The 25,394-nt window shown below is 39.5% G+C and overlaps 1 protein-coding gene across 1 annotated transcript in view; it reads left to right on the plus strand.

Moving 5' to 3' along the window:
* LOC104403683 (GDNF family receptor alpha-1-like) overlaps positions 1-10,538 on the plus strand; it is a 40,984-nt gene extending 30,446 nt beyond the window's left edge. Inside the window, exons 5-6 of the mRNA XM_010011916.1 lie at positions 7,467-7,523; positions 9,467-10,538. Of these exons, the coding sequence (XP_010010218.1) occupies positions 7,467-7,523; positions 9,467-9,628 (219 nt within the window). The 3' untranslated portion in view covers positions 9,629-10,538. The remainder of the gene's footprint in view (positions 1-7,466; positions 7,524-9,466) is intronic.
* Positions 10,539-25,394: the final 14,856 nt, after the last annotated feature.

Consider the following 25,394-nt stretch of genomic DNA (forward strand, 5'->3'; position numbering starts at 1 on the left):
GCAGAACCAGAGGACAGCATCGCTGGTCCTGCTGCCCAAGTGCGGTCATTAGCTTGACCTTGTTTTCTTCATCTCTTCCATATACTGACAGCTCAGAGCTCGATCTCCCATGAGGCTGACCGATGCGGTGAGCATCCCTACTGAGCTGTCTCCCTCCACCTCTGCTTTCAGCTTGGGAGGTTCCCAAGTTTTTCTTAGCAGGGAGTCCCAGTCACACACTGTTCGGTGCAAAGGAAAACTCACCTGTGAGTAACAGGCATGGTGCATGCTTGTAGCAGAGAGCAGCACATCACAGCCACACTCAGCCAGCAGGTACCTGCCAAGGCATACCTGGAGGTGTGAGATGCTGTGTAGGAGCACTGTAGCTGCATTAGTGTGGTGCCTGTTTTCAGGGATCATTAGCACAGTGCAGTTCTGGCTGAGCTAGTTTTAGTCCTCTAGTAGCCCTGGCTGACAGCTGCTCAGGAGTGTTTACACCACACTCTAGTGCACCACAGAGCCCAGTCTAATAGGGGAGGTGGGTACTTCGCCTCCTGCCAAACAGAACAACTTTGTTTGCATTTTCGGACACGCAAGGGCACACAATCCAGCCTGGGGAAGTGTTGTGGGATCTGTAGTTCTTCAGTGGCTTACCTTTGTTCAAAATTAAAGGCTGAGTATGTCTTTTAACTGGGGTTGTAATGGCTTTGTGTTCATGCTGCTTTTCTTTAGATGCTGTTCAGTGCACAACAGCCAGATGCTACCTGTAACTGCTCTGTGTAGCACTGGGTTGATAGCTGTAGTGAATCACTAGGGAAATGTGTTTTAATAATAAAATCCCAAACAACTTGATTTTGGATTACATGGCTGTTCAGTTTTATAACTAGAAAAAAGCCAAAAAAAAAATACCCTAGGCAGCATAAGCCATTGAGATATTAACCTAATAAAACTTATTCTGTCTATGCTTTTTAGTATTCTGTTTTCTCCTCTGCCCTTCTTCATGCAAAAATATTTGCTTGAGGCAAATCCATAAAAAGACCGTATTAGGAGAATTGCATAATATCCCCTAAAATAGGAAGTGAGAATCTAGGACTAGGGAAATTAATTTTACTCAGATAAATGAATGACTGAACACGAAAACAAAATTGTTAACAAGTTACTGTACTGCCATGAAAGGTAAGTCAGTTCAGCTGTCTTGGCTGGGTGTCATATTTTGTGCCGTGCTCACTGGGAGACTAATTGCTTGAAATAAATATTTGAAGACTTGTGTGTCTGGTCCTTGTAAGCTGTTTGATCAGTTTGGTGTTGCTGATAGGATCTGTTTTTCATAAAACCTTTAAGGTTGCTGTTAGGTAGGTTTTATGTTGTGTTGTCCCAGCCATATAAGTGCAGTGAGAGATGGGGCTTAATTAGGTCTCACCGTTATTAACGTAAGGATCTGGGAATGGTCCAGCAATAATTCATAAGGTATGGGTAATCTTTCCTTCTTTCCACACTCTTTTCTGCTCCTTTTGGGAGGATTACGTGCCAGCTCTTCCCCTCTCCAGTCACATTTCTTATAAGATTGAAGAGGTAGGAGGGAGGAGGTTTTCTTCTCTCCATATCACACTTTATCAACTCTTAGGTATGTTTCTTAGATTTCTGTAGTACTACTGAATGTGTTTCCACCTGCAGCTGTCGAGAGACACAAGAGTCTACAGTATCTGTTAGACCAGAGCTAATTTAATCCATCATTACTCAATGGTCTGGGAAAGAGACCTGATCTGCCCAGAAGAGAGTGAGCAGTGCTCCTTCACTGATGACTAAGGATCTGGGAAGCCGTAGCAGAACACGGACCTATGTTTGTCTCAGCTTCTTTTCCCAGAGGATTCCTGTGGGCTGCCCTGGGCTGAAGACTTCTTTTCAACTCCATTTCCTCCTGAAGGAATGCATGGAAACATCTCAGGAGATCCACCATCCCATTTTCCCTTTCCTGACCAGAAAACAAACCTTTGAGGTTGCTCTCTATTTCTTGTTTCTGATGCTTAAGTACTCAAAACCAGCAAGATTCTATTAATGTTGAGCTTTTTAAATGTCATGTGTGTTCCCTTAAGAAAACCAGAGCTTTGTGAAGGTGAGCTAGGTAGAGCTGTCACTTCACAGTGCTGCCCATTGAGCAGCTGTCTGGTGGTTTTGGATGAGATCTGACTCATGATTTCTGAATGCGTGGACTGGGAAACCCAAGGATGGCTGGTCCCAAAAGCAGTCAGGGCATCCTGTAGTACCCAGGTCTGTCTATGATCCACGACCCTGCCCAGCTGGGGCAACGCTGTGGGGAGAAATCCAGATAAGACCCCTATAGGAGAATGGGGACAAGCTGTGTAATTGTAGGACAGGCACAAAGCTATGGAGGAGAGGGACTTAGGGCTGGGAAGTGATGGGACCTGAAGGCACCAACTGATAAACTGTTCATTGCACTGCACTATAAAGCTCAGTATGTCCTACTGCGTATTTGTGCACAAGGGGATAACTGGTTTGCTTTATTTAATGTCTCCCAGCTGAACCACTTGTGTTTTGATTCTTACTATGCTAGGTGTTATCTGCGTGGCTTTGGAGAAGAGTGCAAGCAGTGTCTTGGTAATACTTGTTTGTAAAAGATGCTTTCTTCACTCTACAAAGTGGGATGACAGAACTGTAGTGCTTTTATGCAGAACAATGACTGATAATTTCCTGCCCCAAGCTTGTATCTTGAGGGCTGATTCAGCAGAGGAAAAAAAAAGAAAAAAGCAGCAGAAGAGAAGATCTGGCTTCTTTGTTATAGGATTGTGAAAAGCTGATTGTTTTTATGGCTTAAATAGCTTTGCACCCTGGCTGTATGCTATGGGTTTCAAAATTACTCTGTGCTGAATTGGATCCTTGTTTTAGTGGCCTGTGTCTCTGACCCGCACTTTGCTTATCTTCCCTGTTGAAAGTAATTTATACTCCAGCATGGCATAGTACTACTGTGCTAAGAAGAAAATACTATTGACAATTGTGATAGATGCTCCTAGTGCTTAGTGAGTGCAGAAGAGTTAATCTGATTGCGTTTTTACAGTCTGTATATTTCTCTGCTTATTGTTTGTGTCTTGCTGTTGGAAAAACAGGTTAGATGCATAGTAAATCTCTTTAATCAACATGAGACGAACAAAAAGAACAAGCACCCTCATTTGTTACAACTGCTTCAGAAGTGTGGTCATTTGAAGGATATATTCTGGGAGATCTGTCCCGTCGGAAAGGCTTGTTAATACAGCCATAACTAACTCAGGAGAGGACAAAGGCACTCATCAAAATTAACTGAAAAAATAACCCATATAGCAGATACTTACCATAACGATACTTCTGTTGTTTCTCACTATAATGTCTAAGCAGGCCCGAAGTGTGGGCCAGCAAGGGACTGGTTTCTGAGTTTGGATGCTCACTCTGAGCCTATTTGCATTCAGGTCCAATTCATTCAGTTCCCTTTACATGTTTATCCTTCCCTCCCCTTCCTCCAAATTAAAGCTCATCTCCATTTGCAGCCATTCCCAGTCAGACCTTTTCCTTGCTGTGAGTAACATAAATATGCAGGCTGTAGTAGATATGTAAAAATACAAGCCATAAACGTATGAACTGGCTCCTGGTGAGATAGATACCCTTGCAGTGTTTAATGCATTTATTAACCATGCAGTGCTCTTACTTGTAAAAGCTGGATGCATAATTGCAAGTTAGCATTTCTGGGAATGAGCTCAGAGCTACAGTGTCTGTAAAGATGAGAAGTAGAGTTACTAGGTTTGGGAGGATCTTATGATGGTTATTAGGTGCAGGGCAAGAGAAAACTAGGTTTGGTGTGGCTGAGCAAGGACATATGATTGAACCCATCTAGGAGCATTGGGATTAGAAGGAAATATGAAGGTCCACAGAGTCTTCTGGAGGAAAAATATCTCTATAAGCAACGTTCCTTTCTCCTTTCTTAAAACCACTAGCTCCTCTTCTGATCCACCTCTCTTTCTAGGAAAGAAATGAGTAAAATTTTGCTTCTGATCATTAGTCTTTTATTTTCTGGACATGCAGTTGGTTTCTCTACCAGCCCTTGAACTAAGTCCAGCAGTTTAGTTTGAATATTAAAAGCTATAAGGTTGCGAAGACCAAAAGAAGCCTTGTATGACGACCAGACAGGATGCTGAAACTCAGCAGGAGGTGTATGAATGTGATTATCTCTAAAGATCATCTGTTGCTTGTGCTGCCACAGTGATCACATTCTCTGTAAAAGCAGGTGTTCATTTTACAGACTATAAAAGCTTAAGTGAGTGCAAGGTTGTAGGCAGTACAGGGCAGCTTCGTCAGAGTAGCCCACATTACTGAGTTACAGATCCCTGCAAAGCCAGGGTGTCAACCTGTCTTACGTACCTTTGTTTTACAGTCAGAGGCATGTCACAGCTGAGTATATAAATCATTAGCAAATGCTGTTTTACCTCAGTGGAAAAGATCTCATACCTCTTTCCATATGTTTAACCAGTTATTGTAAGCTGCTTTTCTTTCACTTTTTATTTAGTTGTTATATTTATCAGCCCAGCCCTTCCCAGTGGTTCTGCTATGTGTATTCTCTTCTGCCTGAGAGTGGGACAGGAAGATTTTCCCTCTTAGCCTCTAATTAAAGGACATAAACTTTCTATACACTCTCTTCAATATGTAGGTTTTTCATTTTGATTCGGTTCTTTTCCTATTACTTATGATTTCGTGATGCACTGTTGTATTACAGTAGTACAGCCTATGCCAGCATTTCCATTATAACCCATTTTTACAGGTTTGTAACTCAACAGTAAAAATGTACTCTTCCAATTTGAAACTTGGCATGCAATGTCTCATCTCATCCTCAAAATTATAGTTTTTTCTTTCCCTTCACCTTCCCCATGAAAAGAGGTTGCATTTTTGCTGTATTTTTAAAAGGAAGATGCTGTCCTTTCTGTCTTGATAAGAGGAAAGCCTGCCTGATTATTAAAATTATTTTTCACTTCTAAGAAAGGAGGACTTTATAATGGAGGATGCATGTGAATAGGTTTGTTGATGTTAGCATGACTACAATATGTGTATGAATACAGAGAAGTATTACCTTCCAAATTAAAGCTAGGGAATATTGATCAAAATTATTGAAAAGCTTTTTATATGTTGCTTTTGTTTCCAGCTGTTGATTTTTATCCTTAAAATACTGTTCTCAAAGGTAAAGATGTTTTGGCTGCTGCACTCTATTGTTTATCAGGCTGAATGAAGTAAAGAAAAATTTTACTGCATATAGACAAAATAATGATATTTTCCTCTTTTCTCATTTGAGAAGCACAGTACAGAAGGAGCATAAATTCTAACTTTGGTGTTGAGACTAATACGAAGTGTAGACTTATAGTTAGCACAGTGTTATGAATCAATACCAGGAGTAAGCAAGCAAGCACAATGTTTCCAGTAGATGTACAGATGCTTGTATGGACTAGGAAATTTAGCACTGAATGACAAACTAAGAAATATGAGGCTGGTACAGTCCTTAGATTTTATACTGTCAAGATCTGAACCTCTGAACCTGAGGCCCCTGCTAAAGCCTCGTATTCCAATTCAATGTAATATGGGTGTTTTGGGTGTAAGAAAATTGGGATTGAAATCCAGTTTCTCCTTCTTTACCCATTCCTTGGGACCAGCCATTTAGGAGTTGAAGTCTACCCAGCTGCCATTAAGAAAAAAAACCCTAACCTCTTGAATACCACCACCACTGCGAATTAAGGCTTCACTGTCTTGCTTCATGTTGTAGCAAATGTACTTCCAGGCATTTCTTTTTCTATTTAGACAGTTAGATTTATGCTTACCATAACCACTTTAGTAGTATTAATTAGAAGAAAGGGTATGTAAGAGAGAGATTTCACAGAGGATGTTTATTAATGAATTGAGCTATTATTTTGTCATATATTTGAAAACTCTCAACATATATACAGTAAGCATTCTTACTGTGCCTTTCTTTTTAAATACCAAGCTGTCTTTCTTTTAAATCCTAGCTGTTTTAGTTTTTCATTGTCTCTAATGTATCTATTTATTAAAGTGTCATGAAAAGCAGAGAGTGTACTTCCTAATTAGAAGTTCAGTTCCTTCATTTGGATTCTAAAATCAGTAATTAGGTCGAAGACTGTTTTGTATCCATAGGCAGCACTGATGGTTCTCAGAAATAAAATGAAATAGGTGTACATGGAATGAATTTTTTGAGGGTATAGAATCAGAATGCTCAGCATTTCCTCACATCAGCATTAGTCCAGTCCATCTCTGCCAACACCAGTGGGATTCTGCAGTGTAAAATGAATGCAACACAGTGAGAGCGGATCCTCATTTTTTTTGCAGGAAGTAAATTGCAAGTCCAGGTGGAAGTACAGATGTGCTCAATGCAGTCAATAGTTTCATTGTGTAAACCCAAGTTTTCTGTTATAAGACTTGATTGAACATTTTAACATTGGTAGCTCCTATAAAAGAGTGATGTTTATGTTTCTGGAATATACAAAGAAAGACATGATACTGAGAATCACTGAAGTACTTAAATCCACCACAGCACAACTTATTGAAAATATCTTCAGCACCATGGGGATTCCTACTGCTATTGTAGAAAAGCAGAAAACTCCCAGCCCCGTCATGTTCACTTCAACAATGAAAATATTAAACACCTTATGATGCTTGACAGAGTGCACACTATTGCTTTCATTTTGGCTGGTGCTGCTACCAGAAATGTTTCTTACTCGAGTCAGTGTGGAGAGTGCACTGTAATAGCAACAGATGGATGCTCGTCATAAGACATGGCTGAAGATACAGCAGATTCATTTTTCAGTTTTCGATCATGTAAAATATTCCTACATTTAATTATATTCCTTCTACAGTAATCAGTGGATGCAGTGTAAACAAACAGCTCAATTTGACTTACAGGTATATATGTTAAGAGACATTGAATGTTCTTTTTGTAACTTTCTAGAAGAGACTCCGTGGCAGCCCTGCAATATATTGAATTTATATTTGTATTTTTATAATAATACCTGGAAAATTTGCAAGAATCATTAAGGATAAAATACTCCTGTGCTATATATTCCTAAAACTGAGGTGTATGATATATTTGTTGTTAATGTGCAGTGGCATTATGGTTGATATTAATGTCATATTTCATTTCTTCTCATGGACATGTAGTGCCATTTTTAAGGGGCCATAGAACGTAACATGTTCTCTGCAGCTGATGGTACTCATCATTGTAATTACTAAGTACCCTTAGCCGACTGATTGAAGTTTTGCTGTAAATTCAAATCAGAATGTGAATGTTATCAGAAAACATGCAGTTACATTCGGAGAGTTTATTTGCTAATCATGTGCAAATCACTGTCAAAATTATAGGAGTATGACAACCCATGCAATTCATCTAATTGCTTTGTGCTGCTGTATGTAAAAATTATACAGGGAATAAATCTTGCATTTGTTCACAGACACAGAAGAAGCGGAAATCCAATGAATCTGTAGATACAGAGCTCTGTCTTAATGAGGTAAGTGTGGATCCTGTATATATCAGGTGTCTCACCATAATATAAAACATTCAAAGTCTGTCAAGATTATCATGGACTTAGCTCACACTAAAGTCTTAGTATTGTTATGTTTGGCTACTATCATGTATTAAAGAATAATTTTACTAAGAAATCTGGAGCTGGGCTCAAAGTGGCCTCTGATGGCTTTAGGTAATAGCTGTATAGCACACGTTTAGGCAAATCCCATGGTAATTTCCATTGCACCTGGCAAGTATACTTACTTAATAATCCACAGGAACACAAGATGATACAGCTTTTAGCAAATACACAGAAACGTAGTCTGTGGCTAACAAAAATGACCAATTTAGGCCATGAAATGATGTTTACATCAGGAGATGTGATGCTTGTACAGCAGGAGACAGACTGATAGCCCCAAGAGACATGAACCTCCCAGTGCTGTTTGAGTAGTCTGCTCAGGCTGACCTCCAAGGCCCCCTTTCAGACGTAATCATTACATCAGTTTCCATGTCTGTCAGTCCTTATCCTTTGTACTGAGTCTCTCAGGAAGCTTACTAATTAGAGATGTACATAAATTAATTTTTACAGTGTGGAAGCACATAGCCTAGGCATTGGAACAAGACCAGCTGCACAGGCATAAGCCACCAAAAGGATGTGACCATATGTGTATCAGGTTCTCCTTCTCTAGTCCAGATATATCCCGTTCTTCTAAACAATGACAATTCTATAGCCCATTCCTAATTCTTTAGATTTTTCTTAGAATGAAGCCTAATATCTGAGGGAACAATGCAGTTTAACAGACCTGGTGACACCTTGTGCTGGCTAAAAGACCTTACACAAGAAGGTCCTAGTAACTGTAGTTTACCGTAAGAACTGCTCATGCATTTTATGTCATACTCTGTTACAGTTTCCAAAAAAGCAGATGCCCAAAGTTGAGTATAAGAGAACATATTGTGATAATTCCCCCAATGCCTCTACTACTTCTAACAGGTGGTATAAAAGTAGGGGAATGGTGTGGTTTATCTGTGAATACCTCACTGACTCTGTAGACAGTCATTCCTGTGGAAACTGATGCTCTGTAGTCATTCTTTGTATCTGGTCCTCTGGATACTTAGAGCTTGTACCTGGAGAGGCCCGTTGCCTCTTCACAATGGCAGAGGTTTTACGCCTCTGTAGAAGCTGTATCCTTGGGGATTTTCAGATCCAGAGTAGACAGGTTTTGAGCAACTTTGCATAGAGTAGATTTGACTTAATGAAGAGATCCCTTCTACTTCTGTGACTATACCTGATAGGTTTTTCTTTTTACTGAGGTTGATAGCAGTGAAAAATACTCCTGCTTCACCTCCTCCTTAAATAGCTATAATCTGCCAGTCTGTACTTGCATATGCATGCTGTTTAATTATTGGTAGCAGAGAAGGCAAGGAATGTAAATAATGCAGCAATAAAGGTGGAAAAGGCATGAGAAAGAAAATTTCCGTAAGCTAGAAAACTCTCTTTTCTGATCCCGTGGATTAGATTTTGTTTATTGTTATCCAGAAGTAATTTGCTAAACAAAGGTGCTCTGTTGACTGTGCAGAAGTTGCAGTTTCTCTGTGGGTCCTGCATTTGCTTTTTGAATAAACTGGCATGATAAACACAAATTACTAAAATATTTGCTGTGCTAAACAAGGGGAGGTTTTACACATGGAACCATTGCTAAAGTAGGGATTTTTTAATACTTTCTCCTTTTCTTGGATTGTGCTGTACTGGTGTTTTTATTCTGTAAAATACTGACATTCTGACATCTATTTTTATCCCCTTTGCATCTTTTAATCCGTGACAGTGATACGTAGGTAACATTGGAGGGTGGGCCACGAACAACCAAAAGATTCATTTCATGATGTAGATTTTAATATCTTGCAATGAAAATGCATAATGGTGACCAAGGAAGGTGTTGTGTCTTGCAGAATGCTATCGGGAAAGACAACACAGCAGGAGTCTCCACCAGTCACATATCGTCGGAGAATTCGCTCGCTCCTCCTGCAAGCTTCTATCTAAGCACACAGCTCACTCTGATGACACTTGCACTCTCACTCTGTTTGTTCCTAAGCTCATCAGTCATCTTGTAGCTGTGTTACAAAAAGGACATGTAAAAAAATTATCTGTTTCCTGTCCTCTGTTGTTTCTCTGGAATTCCAGGTCTGGGAGCTAAGCTGAGGCACTCCTGCTAGAACAGTTGCAGTCAGCTGGAATTTTCTTTCTTTCTCTCTTAAAAAAGCTTCTTGTGATATTTAGAGGCTTTGTGAAATACTTGGTGCAGTGCTACATTCCAAACCCAAAAAGGCTTTTGGGCATGCAGTGTTTTAAAAGAGACAGTGTGTAAATTTGCCTGTAAAGCGACCTGGTTGGATTATTTTAATAATAATTATTTTAATTCTGGCTTTTACCTGAGAAGGAGGATGGCAGTTTTCTTAAGATCCTCAGATATAGCTCATTGAATGGTTTTGGTTTTCAAATTGGTTGAACTTCAGACTATCAAGAATGCGAGGCTTTTGTCTAATGGTGAATGTTCTCCCAGAGAGTGGACTTTATGAAACTTCCTCATTTGATAAATTGCTACTGATGTTAAACTCTTTCAGTGTGTTAGCATTTTCCTCTTTAAATGTTTACGTACTGTAAGTAATTCTGCGTTCCCTGCTGAGAAGCCATTATAATTCACACACAGGTATAATGTATGTCTTTCAGTTAAATTCTCATAGAGTGTGGCATAGAACTTTCTAACAGTACATTTATCTTTTAATTGTAATCATCTAGCCTTAACAAGGGTGAAGATTCTTTAAATTAACAAGAAGCAGCCATTGTGAAAGCTTGATAAAGTTATGTTTCTTTAAATTTGAGGACAAGTGGTAGAAACAAAGTTTGCTACAGGGTTTCAGCTGTACAGTCTATGGTCTTCTATGCTTCCATTGTGATAATATAGTCCAGTTATTATACTGTTTGTTTAATAAAAAAAAATGACATACAATTTATTTGCTCCACGAAACCAGCATTATCTGTTTATCTATAGCTGATAATGTCAGCTCAGAAAGTTACAGGAACTTCACGCCTTACTTCTCTCATCGCAACATTGTAGAGGGAAAAGAGGTAGTAGGATATCATTTAAACTGTGTTTTATTTCTTAGACTGCTAAAATCAACACAAAAGGGTGGTTAATCCAATTACAAGGCAACGTCATGCACACTCACCCATGTGGCAGGCTCTTCTCACCCTGGTAGTTCCTACTCCCGACCTTGGCATTGCTGACATGATGAACTGTTTGCAAGACCAGTTCCATAAATTGTGTTAATGGTTTGGATAGCGATATTGCCAGTATACATGATTTGATCTCTTCGGTTTTCATTCGGTGACAGACAGCCTCTGCTGGCTCATGATGATTTTTTGTACCTAAAAGGAATTCTTTAAAGCTTTAAATGGCATCAAACGGGCAGCATTTCTGCTAAGGTCTTTATACCTTACTGTGATGGCTTGTTGACTGTTACAAGCAGTTATGCCTAAATGATCAACAGTAATCAGGTTTTTTTTCTATTGAGAGTAGAAGATCACTAAGCAGGGAGTTCATCATGTTGAATTTACAGATTAACATTGGGACTTACACAGTTATGCCCCATCCTGCTCTGAAATGTCCACACCAGTTATTTGCAATACAACTACCAACTATTAATTACTGTTTTATAAACTGCATTGAAGTTTGGGAGTGTGCAAAATACACATCTTACTAAGAGATTATTAAACTTATTGACAAGTTCATCTTTTAAGCTTTCTCTTAGCTAATAATAAACACTTCCATATTCTGAAATTCATTTATGTACTCTTGATTATGGTGACATAATATAGGTTTCAAAACACTGTATGTGTGATAGAATTCTACAATACTCTGTGCCACTGAACATAACAAATGAGACAATATTACGCTTTAATTCTGTACTGATAAGAAACTGCAAATCACTTTCAGAGGCAGCGGAGCTGCTTTCGGAGAAGAGATACATAGCACATCATTACCAGCAAAGCCCATGTGGTTCCTGTTGCTCTTCTTGAAGAATCTAATCAAATTATTGAAAACTAGTGGCAACAGAAAAAAAGATTATGAGATTCATGATTTAAAAAATAAATCAAATTCTTTTATGTCAAAGGGAGTTGATAGTATAACCTATTGAAATGCTAATGAACATGGCGTTCTAATTCAAAACTCTGACATTATCCAATTAAAAATATTTTCAAAACAAATTCATAAACATTACAATTATTAAATCCATCTTTGATCCCCAAAGCTTTCTTACAAATACCATTTGTATTCAGCACATTAAACATTTTAAGCAGTATCGGGAATTTTAATAACCTCCCAATATAGTACATACTTTTTGAAGATATTTTTGCGTTTGGTTTGATTACAGTATCTCTATTACATTTAATACCAAATATTAGAGCTTCAACACTCTGTGATCCAGAGTAAAAGCTATCGATCAATTATACTGTAAACAACAACATAATTAGGGTCTGATTGCAAAAGAAATAGCTAGTTATCTGATTCAATGAGAATTACCTTTGGAAATGCAATTATGTATGTAGCAGAGGAAGAAATGGTGTTTTATACAGCTAGCCATGTTACCACAAAAGACCCCTAGAGCACTCAAGCTTTTTTTTTCCCTCATGTAAATTAAAAGCACACTGAATTCTTAATTTAAAAATATAAATTACTTATTAACCAGGCAAGACGGGAAAAAAACTGAAGAGTCTGACACTTAATGAGGTTTATACAGGCATCACCATGCACATACTGGAGGATTTTTATAAGATGGATGTGGCGTGGATGATGTCAATTTAGCATGGCGACCTTGTCAATGCAGTCATGCACTACTGAAGTATGTAAATTGTTTATTTTTTTCCCCATTCAGTCACTAAAACAACATGTATTGAGTGCTCAATGAACAAGCTTTGGCTGAGCTTAATATATTCCTTTAATATATTTCTATCAGAATAACAATAATACAAGAACTGTCCAAATACAGGATGTACATACAGATGATCTACTGTTTAAATTGTAAATTTAACCAGTTCAGTTGTGTGTAAATTAAATCATGGGCTACCGTAAACATATACAAATCATCTTTTTCATTTAACATAATGGAACAGGCATTGTCATTAGTATTATTAGGAGTATAACCTTGATTAATATGTTTGTTTGTTTAGTAGTACTCATAAAGACAGAATTCTGACTGAACTGAAATGTGTGTCTAAGGCTTTGCAGTATTTAACATAGGTATTGATTGCATAAGCTAGTCCAATGAAAGAGGCACTGAAGATGAACCTTTCAGGTATTAGTAAAAATAAGAGCAGTTGAGGCTTTCCCGTGCAGGTGAGCCCATACAGGCAGTGACATCCTCCAACAGGCAGTAATGAGGAGTGCAGCCCTTGTTTTCCTGGCTGGGATCCCCAAGATCCCAGTTACTTAATGGGAAGGGAGGTACCAAGCACTGAGCAGGAGCTGTCCATGCATCTTCACTTGAGGCAGCAGCCACTTTGCATTGAACAGCTTCATTCCTACTATGTCATTAGGAAGTAAGTATTAGAATTCTTGATCATTTCGAGGCATTGCATAGACAGACTCTGTCTGGAGACCTGTTCCTGGCCTTTTTGCAAATTGAAATTATGTCCTTCTAAGACCCACCCTTTTGAGTATGAGGCTGCTTGAGAGATGTTGCAGTTTGAATCAGTAGACTGAAAACATGAAAGCATACACTTTTGCTAAGCCTGTGCAATTAGGCTGGAGGTGAAATAAAAAGAGAAGGAATCACCTTGAAATCTCAATCTAATTTTAATTTGTGATTGTTGGCTTAATCACCATGATATTTCCGTGAAGGAGAGATGGTGAGGCACCAGCGAAGGAGAAGAGCAAAACTCAGAACAGCTCCCTGAAGCGACATATGTCTTGCGTCTGTCAAGTGACAGGAGTATCTCATACTTACCTTGTAATAAAACAGCTGAGTTCTGCTAGAACAGCAGCTCCTTCAGAGCAAGCAGTAAGAGGTGGAGGAATGAGCAGTTATTTGTACAGCAATTAAAACTTTCTTTCATAAAGGGCAATTGTTTGTCTTCAACACAAAGGTGGATCTACCTCACTGAAAAATACATGTTTGCTGATGAGACTTCTGCATTAAAACTCTTCCAGGCTAAAGAGGCCCCCAAGGTTGTTTTATTGCCATAAGGTTAGTCAGATTGTACCTGATGTCCCTGACATCAACTAGAAATATATTTGCTTCTGATGAACTTGGCAGAGAAATTAATCCAGTGACTTGTTAAATATTTCACATCTTTAAATATTTGCTTTTGCTTCCCAGCTCAGTTCCTCCTATGACATTTCAATTACTGGCTATTGCAGCTTCCCCTTTAACTTCAGAAGGTCATTTTCTCCATCCTGTACAATAATCCACTTTATAGATTTGCCCCAGTGTTGCTTTTATTTTGGGTTTGTTTGGTTGTTTTTTAATTACAACCTTCACTTCTGAGGGAAAAAATATGATCAGGAATATGTCTCTACTGAACGACCAACACCTTTTTGGGGGGAGGAAATTGCAAGTTCCTAGTTTACCTGTTTAGCACTGTTTGTTTGACTAGAATAAGTTAAAACATGATGTTGCTATTCCCCAGATGGAATTTAAAATTTAGTTTGGTACTGAGTGAGGGTTAAAAACTTTTAAACTCTCACAATCTTTTAGAAATATTTAAATACTTGTAATGTATTTTCCAGTTGGAATTTCAGTCTAATAGATAAAGTCTCAATAAGAAGTAGTTTTTTCAAGAGTAAGAAGTTGCATTGGGAAATTTCAATGGGTGCATTTTTAAGGTAAAATCGGGAAGGGTGGTGAATTCCCATTTTTAACTCAATATTATCTTGACTTTCATACACCGTTGTTCCACGCTTTCTTCATCTGAGTATATTGACTTCAGGGGGTGGTTACACTTATTAAATTCATATTAGATATGGTCACCTGAATAGGCAGAAGCCAAGTCCTGCAACTCCTACTCAGATGCTCCATCTCTTTTATCATTCATAAAAGCCAGAGCAACAAATTCAAGATGTGGCCTAAAGATTAGCTGAAGTTTAAAAGAGCACAGAGTCAGTATGGATTGTGGTATGATAAATTGGTACCATCTAGACTACTCACTAAGGTTCTTTGAGCACATTTAAACAGAACAGCTGCAGGTTTTGCTGTTTTACCTTTGCCAGGTGCCAACAGCTGAACACTTAGAGCTATTTGCTGCCTGTGTTACAGCAGCCAAACATGATCACACTTCAGCAAGGGTTTCCCTTAGACCATTTCCCCCTGCTTTTAGTGATTCCAACATACTTTAATTCTTTTGCACTGCTCTTTAATCTGTCAAAAGGAGAATTTCCTAGAATCCAGGAGAAAATGTGTTACAGATTTAAGGGCAATTATCTTCAAATTCCTCCTGCCAAAATACCACAATAATTGACCTCTTAAAGACTTCCTTCCTCCAAAGCATTGAACGCCCCCTGCCCAGCACCTTCAGTCCTTAGGAAACTGAGCAGTTTGTGCGATTCAGCTTCTAGTAAATGAAGCCGTGTTTTTTTTCAGGCTTCTTCAAAACACTCATTCTATGAATTGATGTTATGGATAAAGATAAGTAATTGGAGATGGTGTCGTGGCATTACACTACTCCCTATGTTGACCAGCTCGACCAGCTCATGTCAAGCAGTTTTCTAGCATTGATATCAATGAGGCAAAGCTCTTCATGACTATTTCAGTTGGACGTTGGTTTGACAATAGGAGATGACTTTTAAAGTCGTGCTGTTGTAAGTACAAAAATGCTGCGTCTTCCATTGTTTTATTCTTGTCTGAAATATACCCCCACTCTACCCTATTCTGAGATCATTTGCTCAGTCTGTTTGGAAGCACCAGAGAGCTGAAAATGGTTAACTGATGCCACCCAGTTCTCAGCAGCAGTCTCAGTCACCTAAGTTCATCTAAGGTCAGTAATCTCAGTCCCTATTTACTGGCGAGTTACACAAAAGCGTTACCACAGCGGGCACCAAAAGGCAGCAGCATTCTTCTGGCTGTCCTCTGATGCACTGGCAACGTGAGGATGTTGGCACTAGCTGGTCTGTACTGTACCTAGCCTTTGTGTCTACTTCAGCACCCAGTCCACTCTAGCTGGTGCAAAGTTTGTTTAGACTACACTAATAAACCTTTTCAGACAAGTGAGTCGTGCCAGGCTTGCTAGCTCCTGCTCTTTTGCTGGTCTGCACACAGTGAGAAGTTGATTTTGACCACCACACTTGTCCTTAGGTTGAAGCTTAAAAGTTACAAAAGCTAAACCCCGTAGATTAATGAACCACAGGGAGATGTAAACTCCTTCAAGCACAGAAGCGAGGAAATCTGCTGAAACTCTGGAGTGATTTTCAAAATAAAATTAAAACATTGTGGTCCTTTCCTGAAAGGAAATGGCACGGGATATATGTGACAGAAAGAATCTGTTGTCAAAAATAGGAGATAGCTAGAAGGTGGAAAAATAAGGAGATACTGCAGCGAGCACACTGCTGAGGAGCAGAATGTATGTCCCACTAGGTAGAAGACACAGAAATCATACTTTTTTCTTTGACTTTGTGAACTGGTCCATGGAAACTGTGCCCCCTTTTGAGAGATGAAAAGGTTCTCTCAGGAGTGTGCTAACCAAATGCAGCTGATGGGAGCACAGGGTCTCCTTGCCACACCCCCCAGCCTGATTATTAGTAATGACATCCTCTGCGTGCTTTTGGGTGGGACAAAGGTTTTAACCCTTAAATGGAAGTTCATTCAGGAAGAGTGTTGGCAGGGATTGTTAGAAGTGGAACAAAGCCCCACAGTGGAGCGCATCTGGCAGTTGGGAGCATACAACCTGGACTGAGACAAGTCACATACTGTTTATGAGGAAAAGTGGAGGTAAAAATTGCAAGCAGAAGTTTGGTCTTGAATTTTATATTGCCTCCTCTCTGGGAAAGTCACAGTAGAAGTAAAGCATAAAATCAACATTTTGCCTCTTCCCAGTACTCCACTGGTTTTGGATAAGACAAAAACCCCATAAACATCCAAAAGGCAGGCAGTGGAAGAAATTGCTTCAGAACACTGCAACACATGGGAAACTTAACTGGTGGCAATTATTAATTTCTGTGTTCTTCCCTCCCCCCAAATTATTGCTATTGAGTTTGCTTAACAGGGTTTGTACGATGTTTTGTAGCATTACTTAGTGCTGAAATGACTAGCTGTGATTAGTACTGCTCATGCTGGGAAGGTGCGTGTCTCTTTCACCTGAGGGTATGTCTAAGCTTGCCCTTTCAGTGTAAACTGCAGGCTGACAAGAGCTGCAGCAAAGAGGAAATAGCAGGGAAAGGCTCAGGTAAAAGTAATTTTTGTTACATCACAGTGATAAAGGGATTAACTGAGGGTAGGCAGAAAGGATGCAGATAAAGGTAACGGGTAGCATTTGGACCCAGGAAGACTGGCATTCACTGTGAACTGAGGATATCCAATGTTAGTATTTTCCTGCTTTTTTTTTCTCTTTTTTTTGCCCCCCCTCCCCCCCCTCTTTTTTTTTTTACTTCTCTTTTTCCAAAACTATCAGTCTAGAACATGCTTCTATTTTCTGGAGTAAAATTCTTACACAAACAGTTATCTTCTTGTGTAAATTCTACGTTGTCTTATAGATTTCTGTACATCTTACTGCAGGTTATTATGTGTCAGGTCTTCAGTCATAATGGCTGGTAATTTGTTGTTAAAAAATAAAACCACTGTTCACTTGTTCCTGTTGACTTACTTAGACATTGCTCTGAGGACATTGCTCTTTGGACTGTCCGCACTTTGGAAGTTAATTCATGATGTTTGGCGTTTTCTGTTAGCATAATCCTCCTGCATTAGTATTGTACATATCCAGAAAACAACTCCTCTCAATAAACATTGTTCTCTTTTTTTATTAAAAAGCATGATTTTGTGAGAAAAAATTACTGGTTGTTTGGTCTGATTTATACCTAAAACAGAAGAAAGCTTAGAAAAGAAAGCAGGCTTATTAGAGGTTGGTCTCATTGTTTCCTGTTGTTTTACAGTCCACTATGATCTAAGAAAATAAGAAATAAAGCTTCTCCCTTTAAATATCTGTGCATTTGCTTGCTCCCTAGTCTTTTTGTGTTAGTGAATATGGCCTGCAAAATTACAATGAGCAGGGAACATCAGATGGAAATGATGGAAAGACAGGCACAAGAGTGGCCAGCTGGCCCTATTCATACTTGTTCACTCTCTGGCATGCAAACACGCCTCCACACCCATCCCACCCCTTCATCCTGCCAGGCCAGAAAGAAAGGGCTTGCTCCTATTTTCACACAATGGGAGCAAAAGAGCTGCAAAGGCTCCAAAGACAAAAGGGTCTTCAGGGCAGAGGAATATTTTAGGACATGCAGAGTGTGCTGGAAGGGCAAAGGGAAGGTGGACACACAAGCTTTCATGATGCACTTGCTCGTGTTGATGACTAGAAACCAGGAAAATAATTTCAGCATTTACTCATATTCAAATTGAGACTTAACAAATGAATATATTATGGGCAAAGAGCAATCACAGCCACCCACAAAAAACCTGCTGCACAGCAAAGGACAGGCCAGAGCTGCCTGCCATTTTAAGGCCAGACAGTTTCAATTGCTGTTGCCTCAGAGAGGGGAAACAAATTTTGGCGGCAGGATGCAAGAAGGAAAGATGGAAGTGGTAGAAATCCGTATAATCCAAGATGAAAGAGCTGCTCTTTTAGGGCTGAAAATACTTTCCCAACTAAACACAGCAGCAGGTCATCATCCTATATGTTCACCATCACATTCTGGCAGCTCCACAAAGAGCTGGAGTTGCATGGTGTGTTTAGCTGTCCTGGCATTGCTTGCTGCTTAGAAGATCTGTGATTTTGAAGGTGGAAGGGGAAGGCAGCAGAATCTGGGAGCATCCAATAGCTCAGCTTGGGTTCCTGGGCCGCCTATTGATGTTGCTTGGATTAAGGAGTCACTTTGCTGCTATTATGGTCCTGTGCATAAAGTGCTGCCAGGTACTTCAGCTCCTGCAGTGCAATCTCCCAAGTGTTTAACCATTTTAAAGATGCAGAGTTGGGTACTATGATGCACAAAGCACTCAAAATGTTTGACAATACGAGTTAGCATCAGGCTTTCCTCCTACCTGCTTTCCCTTTGTCTCTATGCTGCCACAGCACCAGCACTGTGAAAGAGGAGAATATGGAGGGAGGGACAGAAGTGAAGCCTCCATTCAAGAGGTACAGCTCTGTGACAAGCTGGCTGAGCAGCAGCCTCTCTGGGGACAGTTGAAAGCAAGCCATGCTTGACACCACTAAGCAGCCAGCTATGCATGACCAGATGGGTTCTTTAGTGTGTGTCATCTGTGGGATTGATTTTTAGGGTTTGTTCATTTTTACTCTTTTTTACTTTTAATTGTTACTATTCACACAGAGTGAATTCCAACAATTTCCATCTGGGTTGAGAGATAATGGTGAAAGGGCTATTTCTGCTGGACAAGTGCCAACTGGGTAAGTAGTACCAGGGGTCTTCCTAGAAGGTGCATGAATATAAGCCATTATGCCACATTGCCCTTCATCCACATGTATGTATTATGAGATTAATAAAGAATGATGCCTAATAGCATCAAACTCTTGTCGTGACAGAGAGAACCAACCAGTGTTCTCATGAGGAAATTCCCTCTCTGCTGTCCTGGATGCTAGGTGTTAAATAAAGAATGCCCATCACATCAGGAAATTTGTCTGACTTTCGGTAGTGATGCCCAGATAAGTGGGGTTATCTACTTTTAATGACATTTATGGAATCATTTCAGTTAATGGCTTGAGTTATGCTCAGACATTTTAAATGACACCCTGATAAGCAGATGAAGAAAGCAGTTTGACATCTTCAAAGCAGGCAGATGATGGATGTGTTAGACAGATAGGGCAAATTGGCCAGCGTCCCATTAGGAGTGGTCTTAGAGGTGCAATTCCAGTGTGCCATTAAACCAGTAGAGGATCTCAGCTGCCTAGGACATGGATTTTGGAAGGTGGTCTTCACCATTTTCCAAGTGTGCTCTTACAGCTCTCCAAACCACTCTGCCCAAGCAATTGGCCAGCCCCCACACTTGTACAGCTCCTGCATGCTGGCAACAAAAGCTGTCTGTGTTATTGTCTGCTTCATGTTGAATTCTGTTTTACATTCAGAGGCAGGAGGATGATTTCCTGAAATGATTTTTTGGTGACAATAAACCCAATTGTTTTGGTGATACGCATGTTTTGGCCCTGAATACAAATTACATTCCCTAATTCTGCATAGCCAAATTTTTTTATCTGTATTAATTACAGAAAACTGCAGAGCAACAGCCAGGAACAAGCCAAAACAGGGACTGGGAAATGTTGCTCCAAAGTAATTGTGCAGAAGAGGTTTTTTTGTTGTTGTTTTTACCCAAAGAGGATGCTAGAAAATATGTTGCTTTGAGGTAGAAAGTGTAATTCAGAGTATTTAACAAAAAAGCACATTTGTATTTTGTAGCATCATAACATAAAATCTGGTAGCCAATCGCTTTGGAAGAGCCTCTGAATTGCTATTTTTTTTATATATATATATATATATGTATACAATTTTTGTCAAAAAAGGACGTTTCACCAGCATTCTCAGTGAGGTTAGCTAAGCAGATGGTATTTATCTCTAGGTTTGTAAGTGTGCCACATCCCTTTTGCTTTCAAAAGAGACATGAACAGAAAAATCTTAAAGAGAGGCAGTTGCAAAAGTGTCTCACAAAGTACACACAGACACACAGATACACAAGCATAAACCCAACAATTAAAAAAGAAATCTGCCTTCACCAGTCCACTGCTGGCTCATTCTGGATTGGAGAAGCCTCAGAGGTAACATTAACCTGACTGAGCAGTGATATTTGCCTGTTTGTCAGAGGTCAGAATCCAGTGGCTGTAAATACAGTTTAGCTTTTATTTGCCTCCAAACCAGTATTTGCCAGTACTGCAGTGCTGTTTTGAGCAGATCAATGGCTGCACATAACTCACTGCCTGAGGGCTTTATTATTAATACAAATGTAGGTATGCTAAATATTGAGTGACATTATTAGAAAGGGATAGCTCCTGCCCACTGTGACTTTGACTGATGTCAAATGAACTTAAAGGTCACTACCACGTAGCCAGGATTCTGGATGGATTCTGCTTGTACTTGCAAGAAACTGTCTCTCCCACTCGTTCCATCATGAGGGTTCTTGAATAATTTAAAGAAGATTATTCAAACTGAGTTTGGAGTGCTAGCAACCTAAGTTAGCTTACAGAAGAAAGTTTGCCTTCCTGGGGAAAGGGCCAAGCCATCTCTACTCAACCTCTTCAATGGGATGGGAGTAGACCAATTTGTGAGACGGTCTAGAACCTTCGTCCTCCTTACATCTAGCACATGGGGCTGTGGCATAATTAAGAACTAGCATGTCCTAGTGAGTCTGGTTTAAAGTAATGTCTCATTTCAAAGAAAGAGAGAAGCACGTGTGAAAAAAACCTATTTTTGCTGCTGAAGTAGGAGACTTCTCCACTTACTTAGAACCTGGTACCTGTGTTACCTCAGACATTGCGACCCTTGCACATTGGGGTCTACACAGATGGTATACTGCCACATTAATCTGACCCAAGGCTGGTCACAAGACCTCTTAGTGCAGTCCACTGCCTGCTGCGCCTCAAATGCCACCACTTGCTACAGCCCCTTGGGCATCAGGAGCAGCCAGATGTGAAGCTAAGGAAGATGCTTTCCAGGCACACAGCTGGCTGTGGAAACAAGTCATCCTGTCAGGGCCAGTGGTGCCCAAGTATCTGATATGTGATTAGGCAACTGGCTGGTGAGCTGTACTGTGTGCTTCCCTTGAATAATGTTTAACCTGAGCTCATAAAAACATCCTGTTGACCAAAGAAGAGAAAAATAACTACATACAATTTGGTAGCACATTAAGTGTTGCTGTGAGATTTCCTCCTGAAGTGAGCACGTATATGTGTGTTTAGATAATTTTTTTAAACCAACTTTTATAATAAATGAGACAATCTTGTGCTCACTTGAAATGTAGCAGTAAGATTTTTTAAAATGCAACTCACTATAGAAAAGGAATACTTTTCTGCTGAAGAACACAAAACTTGTGTAGTTGTGGGGTTTCTCTTATGGTTACAGACTATTCACACTTGACAATAACTTAACTTGCAACACCCAGTGACATTAATTTCACTTGACTTCCAATCTTAAGGTCAAAAACATTAATCAGCACTTCTATCATTAGCTCAGTTTCCTTTTCTATGAAGCGATTATGATCACTTACTATTAATGAGTCGTGAAGTTTTAATAAATTTTTGCTAGTGTGAAATTGCTAAACAGTAATTATGGCATATACAGTATGGATGGTTTGTTCCACAATGTACATTTTGCTTAATGTTGGTTAGAAACATCTACAAAAAACAACAGAAAATAATTAACTAGTTATGGCTGAGGATGTGGAATGGCCTTTTTCGCCACATTTATAGTCAATAAAAAGGCAAAGCGGGTGTTTTTTTCAGTGCTGGAGTTATTGTATTTCTGGACCTTGTGACTTTTGCAGTTCTTTATGTGAAATGGCACTACCAAGGCTTTGTACTAAGCAGGCTATGAAAGAAAATATCACATCTTTTAAGAGCTATTGTTTTAACTTGTGTAATATTTCTACTGCTCTGGCATTGAAACAACAAGGTTAAAAAACAAAAGCCAGACCCTTTCCGTTAATACAGAAGAGAAATAACGCAGCAAATCCCATTGCCAAAAATTAATGTCTGAATACTGGCTTGGCTTTCCTGTAGCTTGTCATTACTCACAGACACATCTAAACAACCAATGCCAGATGCTTGTTTGGAGCTTGGCTGTGGTTAACTGACTTTTTTAAACACTCATCAACCAGGAGCTGGACTAACAGTGGCTGATGAACTGGAAGATAACTCTAAACATGGAACATATTAAAAGGGTATATTAAAGAAAACAAGGGAGGTTGCAGCGGTAACAGCCTTTCTACTAGCTGTCCCCTGTTCCCTATTTTCTGGCTTACTGACATCTGTGACATTTGCTGAGAAGACGACTATATATGCTTAAAGCCACTGCAAATGTACTGATGCCAAATTCTCTACACCCAAGTGGAGGAACAGAGTCAACTGAGGCTTCACTGAGAGCTATTTCTGTGGCACTGCACCCATCTCATAGCAGCCATGTACTGAAAAATGTAAGATTAAATCATTATCAGTGTTTGTTGCTATAGTATGCATGGAATGGAAGATGTTTTGCCTGTTTTGAAAGCCCTGGATGGGAAGCCCTCTGGGTCAGTATTGTCCCTTTTCAGTAAATCTCATCAAAGTGTGCTGAAAAATTGAAGATGGTTCCTAGAAGAGCCAAAAGGATAATGGTAAGAGTCCATGAAAAGCATGGCTAATTGTACATCTTTAACATTGCAACCCCATCACAAAACCACTATGTATTGTCTTGAACACTGACAAAGAACAGAGATTAGAAAATAAATATAAAGGTTTCCATTCCACTGACAAAGAACAGAGATTAGAAAATAAAGGTTTCCATTCCACAGACAAAGCTTTAAGAACGATGGATGGATGGATGGATGGATGGATGGATGTTAAATCTAGACCAATTCAGAAGGCAAAAATGTCTCATTGTTAGCAGAGAAGGTAAGTAAATATTAGGAACAAGTAAACAAGATTTATACTGTGTTCTCCTCTACTGAACAAAACCAGACAAGGTGTTTTTTTCCCAGAGAAAAGCCATGTTGAAAGAATAATTCAGGAAATTCCTACACCTTGCATAGTGACAGAGGACAGCCTTTTAGCCTATAATGGGTAAACCCATTTCTCTAGTATATAGTTCTGTAGTGTTTGGGGTTACCACTTTGAGATGTCAGAATAGAGGCTTTGCACCATCTTTGAAGATTCTTTGTATTCTAAAATGCAAGAACATGACACTATTCTTCTGGTTATTTCAGGCATGGAGAAATCACAGCAGATCTTCATTGACAGCATACATGTATGTGTGGGGATGCTTATTCTGTAGGTCTCATATCAGTACACTCTTGTACTGAAGAAGGGTAACACCAGCAGACTGCAGTCAGAGATACTGCTCCAGCAAGTATTCTATCATACCACTGTAAAACCAAGTAGCATGATTCACAGTTGTATGTGTTAGTCTTTTCATTATAAAAATAGTGAATAGAAGTAAAAATAAACTAATCGGCTTCCTGTGTCTTCAGCAAAATCTGTGACACTGTAAATAGCAGTTGGGTCCAAAGCACATAGTTGCACCATACTGCTGGGACAAGGTCATAACTTTATTGGTAGCTGAGTGACCATCTGTCCTTGCAGACATTAGAGTATCATCTCCGTGGAGAGTTATAAAGCAGTATCAGTCCATATTGGAGGAGCTGCGTTGCTCACCAGCAGTTACTGGGGTCCCTGCCTGTTTGACTTCTACTAATCTGAGGAAGATTATTAAAACATTAATTCATGCCTCTTGTCTTCATCTTCCTGGCCTGATTCTCACAATGTTCATTACTATGTAATGTGCAGTTATATCATCTAAGTTTTATAACTCTCTGAGGATACTTTGGGTCAAAAATGAGCTTGAGATTTCAGGGCACAAGAGAAACATAATTTTTATCTGAAGAAACAACAAAGTGTAGGGAGAATTATGACCAGCAAAAGTCATCACATCATCACAGCGAAGTACCTACTGAAAGCAATTTTAGTTTAATTGCACCTGAAAGTGACAATTCCTGAATATGTAGAAAGGCTGGTAATTGCTTTGTGGGGATTTGCAAGGAGCCACTGAATGGTGCCTAGGATCCATGCACTGTATAGGATTACTAAGAAAGCCTAGCCATGCATACAAGAACATGCAGTTAACTGAAAACACATGGTAACTCCTATAATCAAATTTGTTGTATAAAGATTAAGCAATCTCAAGAATGAGTGGGTGATTGGATTGTTAGCACCTTTCCCTCATTCATTAAGGGTGCCAGGACTCCTTAGTAAGTGTGTCTGGTGCTGTTCCAACACAGTAGGTTCCTTGCTCGACAGACAGTTGGGGTGCATGACACAACATTCATATTTGTGTAGCCATGCTCTGAAAAAGCCCCTTGGATAAGTGGGCAGCCAAAGCAGGTGCAGGAACATGTGGGGCTCGAGTCAACTGCGCAATGACATTTTCAGCATTTTCAAGAGCTGAGCCCTAAGCTCCTCCAAAAACCATCCTCAGTACCTAGGGACTGCTGAAAATGTGGGATTGAGCCAGCTTTTAGTGTTGGCAGCGGCTGAACAACAGTTCAAAACACCAAAACTGGGCTTGGAAACTTAAAACACCAAGGACGGGTGACAGTTTAGGGACAAGTATCTTCTAAAGAACAAGAACAAACACCTCTCAGAAGCAATGGGCAGATCACAAGACTGATTTTTATCCATATGTAAAAGGAGATGATGAACACCACAGGCCTTTAATGGAAAGTTGTCACTGGCCATATGGTGATGTCTGGCTAGGGGGTGATATTGTTCAACCAAGCAAGTGACATTAAAGCAAAGTCAGAGCTTGTTGCAAAGCTCATTCCTCACATTTGACAAGGATTTGTGTTGCCAACTTCATTGTTTCTTCTCTGTATGCTTTGTACTCAGTTACTGGATGGCAGAGTATCTCTAGCTTTAAAATAGCAGTATATATGTGCTGTAAATTCACATTTTAAAACATTTAAAGTCATTAATATTCCCTAC

Source organism: Nestor notabilis, unplaced genomic scaffold, assembly GCF_000696875.1.
Source record: "Nestor notabilis isolate BGI_N333 unplaced genomic scaffold, ASM69687v1 scaffold723, whole genome shotgun sequence".
NCBI classification, from domain to species: Eukaryota; Metazoa; Chordata; class Aves; order Psittaciformes; family Psittacidae; genus Nestor; species Nestor notabilis.